General features: G+C 42.5%; 1 protein-coding gene across 1 annotated transcript in view; it reads right to left on the bottom strand.

The window, feature by feature from the left end:
• Nucleotides 1–10,128, bottom strand: part of PPIL2 (peptidylprolyl isomerase like 2) — a 152,828-nt gene that overhangs the window by 91,194 nt on the left and 51,506 nt on the right. The window contains exons 9-11 of the mRNA XM_019506953.1: nucleotides 7,603–7,678; nucleotides 5,877–6,037; nucleotides 1,104–1,179 (exon numbers count right to left, since the gene is read on the bottom strand). Of these exons, the coding sequence (XP_019362498.1) occupies nucleotides 1,104–1,179; nucleotides 5,877–6,037; nucleotides 7,603–7,678 (313 nt within the window). The remainder of the gene's footprint in view (nucleotides 1–1,103; nucleotides 1,180–5,876; nucleotides 6,038–7,602; nucleotides 7,679–10,128) is intronic.

The following is a 10,128-nucleotide window of genomic DNA, read 5'->3' on the forward strand; positions in this document are numbered from 1 at the left end:
CATCAGAGCTTCATAAATTATAAAGCCAGGAACAATATTGATTATCCTCTTATCTAAACTACTTCATAAACCTGACTTTGGGACTTTCCTGAAATGATTCCTTGAACACAACTACATATGCAACTAAAGTAAAGAAAAAACTGCTTTGGTAAATATGCAGTTAGAGCACTGGCTTCAGGCTTTCACTAAGAATATCAGATTCCTCAATCTTTGGTCCCAAGAGCTAGAGTTTCATCCTGTACTTAAAAGTAATTTGCCAAACTACTTAATCAGCACCAACATTAAGATAATTCTGTGCACTTCTGTTTAAATTGGAGAATGAGGGGAAAGAATTATCATTTAAAATGCATCTTTATGCAGGAGCAATTTTGAACAGCATTAAGTCAAGATGTCAACACACAAATCCTAACATAATTTTGACTAATATGAGAAGGTTTTAAAGCCAAAGAGAGACAGTAAACTTTTTATACTGAAACTCAGAAGAAATCATATTTCATTGCTAACCTGCATAAATAGGCATCTCATTTTGTGGTCCACAGGCTTATAAAAATCCTCATTAATTTTAGTCAAACGAAAGTATGTGACAATTAGAGCCAAAACTAAATTCACAGTTGACCCATTATCTTCAGAACCGTATCAACAGAAACCAGAGCTATAGCTTCATAGAGCAGGGCTGTCCAATCTATAAGGCAATGGGTCTGTAAGCCTGGTGATCTGCACCAGAGAGGGTGCTGCCTCCACCACTGCACTGTATGCAGGCACCCCAGCCTCACCCTCAAAAGCCTGGGCCGTGGGCTCCCCTAGCCTCCCCAGCTGTAGCATGCCATGTCACAACACCCCTCTGTGCCACACCACCCTGTCCCTGAAACTTCAGGGACAGGGATCAGATTGTGGAGGACAGAAGGGGAGACCACAGATCTTGGCTGCTGCTGGATGGATGAAGCCCATGGGCTGCCAGCTGAATATGCAGAGGGAATAAGAATTTAAGATATCATGTACTGACAAGATAACCACAGTGCACACTTGCAGTCCCTGAAAATGCTCACATCTTGGGGAGTGTGTTTTAGCTATAGATTTTGTGAAAATATAGCGATCTAGGTTACCTGCTTCATGTGTCGTTTCTGGCACCATTGCAGTGGATGTGAATGAGGCACTTACTGTCCCTGTGGAATAGTGAGCCTGTACAAAGATAGAAAAAAGCAAGAAGGAAAATTAGCCTTACAAGAACTGGAGAGACACCATTACAGCACGTCTCCCAAACTCTGTCCAAAAATTCATCCATCTATTAATTTTGATGTACACCAAACATATTTACACGGGAAAAACATCCTTACAAATGTATCTAAATGTATAGTTAAGATTAAGCAAAGCAATTAACCAGCTGTTGGAAAAGTAGCTGCAGACCTTCTAGTTGCTGAAAATAAATTAGAAGTTTGTCTGCACTTAACATAGAATCCCGATTTCAAGAATACAATGGGAATTTTACTATTGTCTTCAATAGAGCCAAAATGTTACCCATTAAGCCCCCACTGCTTTTAATGATAGCACTCTGAAGTGTCCTGCTAGACAAATACAGATGTACTGACTACTTCACCTAACGACAGATCCTCACAATCCCACAAAAGCTACCTGAGTATTCAGAAAGTTGGAATGATTAAGTATTAGGGCTGTGCAAAGCTTCGGTCCCTGATTTAATTTAGCAGAGATTCAGCCTGATTCAGTGGCCAAATCTCTACATCCAAATAGAATCAGAGGACCCTTTAATCTCTCCGAATCGAATCGGAACCCCCCAAATCAATTTGGAGAGATTCAGTGATTCGGACATAGACACAGCTTTACATTTTTTTTCTACATACCTCAAGGTACCAGGTGGCTCATGAGTGCTGCAATGCTGGGGCACATGTAGTGTCCCACAGAAGCATGAGGGGCTCCCCAGCCATGTCCGGCAGCAGACCTGGAAGTGGATCAGAAGCACTTCCAGCTCATTTCTGGGTCTGCCGGGGAGCACACTGGGGGCCACCCCGTGCTTCCGCTGCTCAGTGACTGATGCCTCCTGAGTCTGGGGGGCACCTGGGGTCCCCCATAGCTTGGAAGGTGCTGGGGGGCCCCCCAGTGTGCTCCCCAGCAGAGGACCAGTACTTATAGTAGACTTCCAGGTTCGCCACCAAGCATGTGGAGGGCCTCCTCCACTCCTGTGGGATGCTCCATGAGCCCCAGCATCGCAGCGATCACGAGCCATGCCTGCTACCTCAAGTGATGTAGAAAAAACTTTTAAAGCTGTTTCTATGTCAGGAACAGTGATATGAATCAACGAATCGAATCACTGTCCCTGATTTGGGTTGAATTCGGATTGAATAGGGCCAGCTCCGCACACCCCTATTAAGTATTCACTAGGGACACTGCAAGTACTCAAATGCACACTTGCAGAGTTTTCTCTGTACTTATTCAAACCTGGTGAAACATCTATACTCTGCAGAAGACATTTCAACAGCAGCTGGAAGATGCTGTCATAAACTGAAGCTCTGAAAACAAAGTCTATATTCATATTTTCTAGTGAACACTCTCTTGTCAAAAAGTAAACAAAGCCACTCTAACTATGCATCATGGTGTGCACTTCCTATCCTGTGTTCTTCATAGGTTTTTGCATCTCAGATCAGGTTTTTCTGTTGCAGAGATCAAGCTTATTTATTTCCTTTATTAGATCAGTGGGAGTTGATAATGGCCCCCGGAATCCTTATCATTCTTGCCTTCTCTGCTGAGATGCCAGGATGAGTGCCTGTCGTTGTGGCAAATTCAGTAATGCTGAGGACCACTTCTTTTTGAAGTGAACCAAGTCCTACCAACTGGTTTGCAACTGACCTGTGAACTTTTGGTTGTTATTAACTTGACTTGGAATCAAACTAGCAACCTGGACATGAGAGAGGCTGTTATCCCCACTAGTAGTCCCTTGAGCTGTCCAGCCCCCTTTAAAAATGATAGCTTTTGTCTCCAACATGCAGTTTGTAGTTTTCTGGAATAAGCAGTTGTAGAGGGGGCAAAGATTAAGAATTAAGGATATTCTGGCCATAGGTTACTAGTCAAAAAAGCCAGAAGCAGCACATGTGCTGCATTGCTGATATAATCAGCAAAAGACATTTCATCTGCTACCTCTAAGAAAGCTGTCATAAAAATTATTAGTTTAAGCAATTCGATATGAGTATTGTCTCTCACTACATTAAACATGTTTTTATTCCATACTGAAAATTGCTTGCAAAATTGGACATTATACGGAGGATGGGCAGTATCTTGATTTTCAAAAAAAAAAAAAGATATTTATATACACACACATCTATAGATATATGTAACTATATATATTTCTGCTCCCCCATTGTCAATAAAGGAAAGTAAATCCGTTTGTTTCTTAAAAAGCAGTTGCTAAACTAAAGGTAAGATGTGGCATGTTACTATACCTTGCTGCACAGTGACACAGCCCTCATTTACGTCCCTCTAAGGGAAAAGTAATGTTAGTAATGTTACAGGAAAACATACTGTAGCATATTGTCTTCCCTGTATCTGCCATGGCAGCAGCTGTGCCCCCCACCCCCCGCTTGCCGCACCAGCCAGTGTTTGCTGCTACTGACCACCTGGAGCTCGCGTACTGGGCCGCCCAGAGGTGGCGGTGGCAAACACTGCCCAGCACGGTAAGCAGGGGGGCTGCAGCTGCTGCTGCCACAGCATAGCCCCGACAGGTGAGCCCAGAGCCAGCGCAGGCAGGTTACAAGCTGGTGCTGAGCACGGGAAAAGTGGCCCCTGCCTCATGCCTGGCACCCTGCACTGCAGCCACTCGCAGCCTGACTGGGACTGCCTGTGCCTGCTCAAAACAAAATGAGGGCAGGGGGTACATGGCAGGATGCCCTGCTTGTGCCCTTTGCCCCTGAGCCCTGCTGCCCTGTGCACCCCACCCAAAGCCCCTGCCCCCCAGCCCAGGCTCTGTAGCTGTCAGCAGCTACCCAGAACCTGGGCCAGCTGCAAACATCTGCTGCCTCTCCACTCTGGCCCCTACCTGTGCCTGCTCAGGACAGCCCCGTGTGGGCTGTGGGCAGCTGCAGCAGAGAGCGCTGGCCATGGGGCAGGGGAGGGGCCGCTTTTCCCTGGGCTCAGGACCAGGTCATTCCCTGCCGCAGAGCAGGGTGTTGGGGCTGCACGCTGCCCCCAACCTGCACCGCAGGGCTGGGGGGGCACTGATAGTGAGCGGGTGCACGGGACCCACACCGGTGTCCCGGGGCCCAGGGCAGGGCGGCAGGGGCTCTATGGAGCCGGGCCAGCTCTCCCATCTCGCTGCTGGTGCAGCCCAAATCAGCTCCACAGACCCCTGCCAGCCTGCACCCGGCTCTGGGCCCCACCAGCACTGGCCCTGAGACATTGGTTCCAAGATGGTAACCAGGAGCAGGGCACCTGTCAAGGGGCGGGGCTACCCATGCAGCCCTCAACAGCTTGCCAAAACTGGGTAAGCAGCCCTCCGCCCAAAATAATTACCCGCCCCTGATCCAACTACTAGAAACACAAAAAATGTCTCTACGTTTCCTATCTAAAGCAGGCTTTCCACTCCAGTTCTTATAGGAGGAAGCAGAGGCATGATGAAGTGATATTTCTCTGTCTGTTATCTGTAACATTTGCCCTGATAAATTTCTACTTAAGGCCGTCCAGACACTCAGCTCAAGGGGCTTATTGCTTCCACACCAGTTTTTTTTACTACATTATCAAGCAAAGGCTTTACTGTTATAAATTGTTTTCATATCCACAGCTAGAGATGTGAAAGCGGAGCTGCCGGGTAAACTTCCATGCACCATTCCAGTTCTAAGTAGATCAGAGTAGTATGATATGTAGAACAATGGACTTCTGAGCTCCAGTCCAGTTCTATACCCATTAGGCAACACTGCCTCTCGTTGAAGTTGACAGGGCTATGCCAATGTACATCAACTGATGACAAGGCTTTGGGCAACATGGAGAGTTCACGATCCATCCCTCTATGTGCTATTTTTATATCTTATTGTCTGAAACAGGGACAAAGCTGACAAATCAGGTTCATGGAGCCTCATATGTCAAGGTTCAGAAACAGTTCATCTCAGCTGCCTTGTTATAAAAATCTTTGCAGTGTATTAGTACTTTGTGATTTTCATAAAAAGGTAATTGAAGCACAATGATCCACATCCTAAAACAGTTTAAGGGAGTGGATAACATCCAGTCTTGCCTACTCACAGCAGCCTTTGATGCAGGGATTCAAAATGCAGAAAGATGGCTTCTCTTGACAACTATGAACAGACAGTAACAGTAGAAGAAATACTAGAGCAGTTGCTACTGATTTTTATATATTCCTACACCAGGAAATTTTCATTTGCATGGCCCTTGGGGTGTGTTCCCTCTGCTAATAACTCTGGAAGCTATGATAAATGAAGTCAAAGCAAGGGATTACAAATTAGGAGGAAAAAAAAAAAGTACAGTAAAAACTGTGTTAACTAATGTTAAGTGGGGTAAGCAGGGTGCCGGATATCTAAAAATTCAGAGAAGCGGCAGCACAGGGTGGCGGTGACGGCTGCCATGTGTGAGCTTCCCCACAACTCCTGCGTCCAGCTGGAAATTCTAGTTAGAGTATTCCAGACAGCAGAATGCCGGTTAACACAGCTTTTACTGCATCACCTCTCTCACCAAAGTAATCATCTTATAAATTGAAAACATAACTCTCATTGAATCTGATATACAGTAAATTCTCATGCATCAGAAAATATGAGTACTCTGTTCAGACAGTAATCTGCTTCCTTTAATGAAAAATGCCTTCTACAATCCTTCAAAAAAAAATCAAATTGGTGATAGCAAATAAATCAATTAAGTCATCTTACTGCATTCAGCTTATCCACTTTTTTCTTTTCAGGAGCCTTCATTGTAGCTGCTAGAATATCATCGCCTTTGAATTCTTTATAAAGTTCCAGTAAAGTCTCTCGGGTCTCTGCATTTGTATTTTTCAAATAGTAAGATGGATCCAGTTTTGCTTTTTCTTCATCTATAACACAGTAATGGATCACTGTGAGTTAAAGACCCATATCTAAGTTGGAAAATAATTTCATTTCTCTTCAACTTAACAGGCCATATTTATATTTTTGTACCAAAAAACCCCCAGCAACTGTTTCTATTATTTTTCTTGCAACTACCATATATTTGTTCTTGGAGAAATGACAATAAAACAATGAATGACATGATATAATAGGAAAAGATAGTGTAACATAAAATATGGCACGATAAGTACCTGACTGCAATATGCTATAAAAAAATTCTCAATTGGATTCTGACTACAACCTTTTACAAGAGTGGAGGTACTTCAAGTAGTTTAAAAAGAAATCTCTTGGTAAGTCAAAATAAACTGGAACACTAATGAAAAAGCCACTATTGAGCACATGCAGTGGACTTCTGTCCTTTGTCCCCTCTCTGAATGAAAGGGGTCTGATGCACAAATGCCAAGAGGCATCTGTAGCACGATAGCAAGTTTTGGGGTTTTCTTTTTCTTTTGTTGTAAATGGTTAAATCACACCTAGGCTCCATTTTTCCAAGCCTAATTCAGATTGGCAGTAGATATTTACACTTGAGTTGCAACTCTTGGAATATAGGTGGGAAAAATAAGTTTGCTGCAAAAATCAATAGCTGCTGTTTCTTTAGCATATGGTTATAAAATGCCACCACAAAGTTATGTTTGGGGTCAGTCAAGTAGCATTTTTATGGCCAGTGCAAGTTTTTAAAGGAAACCACCAAGGTTTAAGAAGGAAAGAAAAAAAATTAAAAGGCAGAAATTTTTATCTTTTGGGGAGAGGTGTGACAACTGTGCATATGCTATGCATCTGTGTGTGCAAAGCATCCTAGTAGAGAAAAAGACAAAATATCCCAGTCCCAGAAACCAGAGAGAAGAAATATTTATTTTGTTTCAGATGATTACATTATTTTACCTTTTTAGATGTTTTTTAATTGTGGTTTTTTGGCAAATCACTTCTTTCTCTCTACATTTCCCTCTTCACCATAATGCCTCATCTATGTCTACAGAAAGCATGGTGTGGGCTGTTGCTATATTTTCTTACAATACCCAGTAGAGCTAGAAAGGAATTCCTTCATAAAATCTGTTTCCACTGGAAACAAAGACCCACCACAACAAACTTTTCACAGGTAAGGACGGCTTTTAACAAATTTCTCATCTGAATAAATGTAAAATTGTCAAAATATTCTGTTTTCAGGGGATTTTTCTTCAATTAGTTTACAGTAAATTTAAAATTAAAAAGGCAAGATTGAAACAAAATATTCCAAATGAACTAAATGAAGGGTTTTTTTTTCTATTTTGGTATTTTTAAAGAAGACTCAAGTCTCAATTCAAGACTGGGAAAATTCAAAATATCAAAGATTTTTGCATGATGCAAATATTATTTTCTGGATTAACATCTGGCACCTCAGAGCTCTGGTCTCAGTTGGAGTGTCTAGACAGGAAGAAATACCACAAACATCACCTGCCAGTTTCAAAAAAAATTACCCAAATCCCACAATGTTTGTAAATTTGGTTTCTTCAAACTGCTTTCAGTTCTTCCTTACCTGGATCTGTCACTTTTAAGTTGTTCTTAACATGGAAGAAGTTGGAGACATTAAATTTTTCCAAGCTGGTTGGATCCTGAAAATAAAAACAAAAGAAGGTAAATTTTCTTGTAGTGAGTAAGAACAAGTAATCTTCTATTAATCAAATGGGAAAAGAGGGCAAAAAAGGAGAAAGTAAACACTTCTGGTTATATTGTTCACTGCACTATGTCTGAAAAGCTACTGTTGTGTTCATTAAAAAGCAGAGGCAATTATTGCCATAGATGTGCTCAAGAATGGACAGGGTTCATAGCTTGTAAGCCTGGGGCTTCCTTTTCAGAACTTTCCTTGGCTGAACAAGATGGTACTGTTCATTACATAGCAGCCAGAAACTTACAAGGTATTCAAGCACCCAATGGGGTTTTCAGAAACATGAAGGCACCTCTCTGCATTTTTAGGCTCCTCCAGACATTTTTAAATCTGGCTGCAAGAGGAAGTGAGCGCTGCAGACAGATGCAATAAAAGCAACACTTTCATTTAAGGCAAATTTTAAATGAAAAAGAGGGGTGTGTGGGGGGGGAGAGGATGCCCACAGGGTGCAATTTGTTCCATTATTCTGCCTTCTGAAAGGTTTCTTATGTTTTCACTAATATAGCAGGTCTTCACACCCAAATGAATCCTACAGCTATCTTGCTCACCAACTTCATCTTAGCCTCCCAGTGTCTTCAAAACAGACATGCCTGATCATAAGGGATCCAGGTTTTCCATTCTCTGTAGGAAAACAGAGAAAAATTCAATTTTCTCTTTTAACAGAGAAAACATGGACTTTCTCTCTTTTAAAAGAGAAACTCACAGATTTTCTCTTTTAAAGGAGAAAACTGGGGGTCTCCTCTAAAGCAAAAAACTGAGGGAAACCATAGGTTTCCTTTTGCAGGCTGGCCAAGTTCCAGCCTGCAAGGGGCTTCGGGAAGCAGGGGGAGGGTAATCAGAGGCAGGGCGCGACATGTGCGTATGCACGTGGCAACCAGGCAGCAGTGGAGAGCAGCTCCCTCTAGGTAAGTCTATGGGGACAGGGGTGTTAGGGTAGCTTGTCACAAGTATGTATTAAGTTGAACTTGCTTGAGTGGTAAATTAGAGTACTGTTTGAACTTTTCTTTTATATTTAGCTTTATTTAACTATTGCTTAAGTTTTTGTGTAGCCTCATTATTATTAGAACCATTTTTTATCAGCTGGCTTTGAGCTCTTTTTCACAGGCAGTTTATAGCCTTGAGCTTCCTTGTATATTGTTTCTTTCCTTTTTTTTTTAATCACCACAAGACATTTTTCTAACATAATAGCTTTGTTACCAGCTCAAATTAACTAAACTTGGCACTAACCAGCTGAATCAGAGGGATTAAATTATTAGATATGTTAATGAAAGGAGAGAAGACCAATGGACAATGCCCAGATCAAAACACTGGTAAAGGGTCAAATTAGGAGGTGTGCTTGTGATGGGTCTGTCGAACAAAGGAACACACTAACAGGATAAAATATGGACAGTGTACTGACCTCATGGAAACCAATCAATGGTACCCAAAAACAAAGAGTCATCAGAAGAGTGAAGTTGAAGAAAAGCATAAGGGGGGGACAAAGAAAGTTAAATGTGTGTTGTCAAACATCCAGGAAACAGCACCTATCTGGATTGTGTCAGCCACTGACTACTTTCAGACTAAGTGGAGATAACCATCTTGGAATTGGGTACGACCATTGTACTAAGTGTTTTTCTCTCTCTATATATAGAAACTCCTAAGATAACATTTGTTGTATCAATGAAGCTAGATTTTGGTTCAGTAAACTGTCAGTTTGTTCATATTTCACATTAATTTTCTGGGTTAATTATACTTTTAACAATTTGGTGGGCAGTGGTGCTAACAGAGGTGGGAAAGGGGCAAAGATGTTGGGCAGGCGGGAGGGGCACAGGCAACATGGCAGGGGGGCACACAACCTCTGAGATTTCTGCACCCAGAGCTGGTCTCACCCCACTGCAGCCCTGTGCCCTGCTGTGGGTACAGAAATCTTGGGGGGTGCGGTGGGGAGCATGTGCATTGCCTGCCCCCCCCACCTTCCTTAAACATCTGCTTCCTCACACACAGGAGGGTGGGGGTGTGGAACAGTGGGTCAGAAGTGAGGGGCAGAGAGAGAGCGAGACAGACTGTGTATCCATGAGAAAGAAGAGCAAGCCAGCAAGCAAACCAGCCAAGACTGCAATAAAGGCAGTAGAGAACTTATATAATTACAGGAAAAAAGCAGTTATTTGCTCGACAATAATAGAGTCATATTTCAGAATTTGTCCACTGAGAAGCACATATACATCCAAACAATATGGTTACTCATTCAGCATGCCTATGGGTTGCAACAGAAGACCACTCAAAAATTATTATCTGCATTTGAGAAATTCCATCAAGGCCCCTTATTCTGACGTGAATAAAAACCACCAGGAACTGGAGGACCCCCCCCCCCCCCCAAAAAAACCCTTAAATTTGTAAAAAAAGTTTTTTAAACGCCAC

Source organism: Gavialis gangeticus, unplaced genomic scaffold (genome assembly GCF_001723915.1).
Source record: "Gavialis gangeticus isolate Ggan-Ray unplaced genomic scaffold, GavGan_comp1, whole genome shotgun sequence".
Classification (NCBI taxonomy): Eukaryota; Metazoa; Chordata; order Crocodylia; family Gavialidae; genus Gavialis; species Gavialis gangeticus.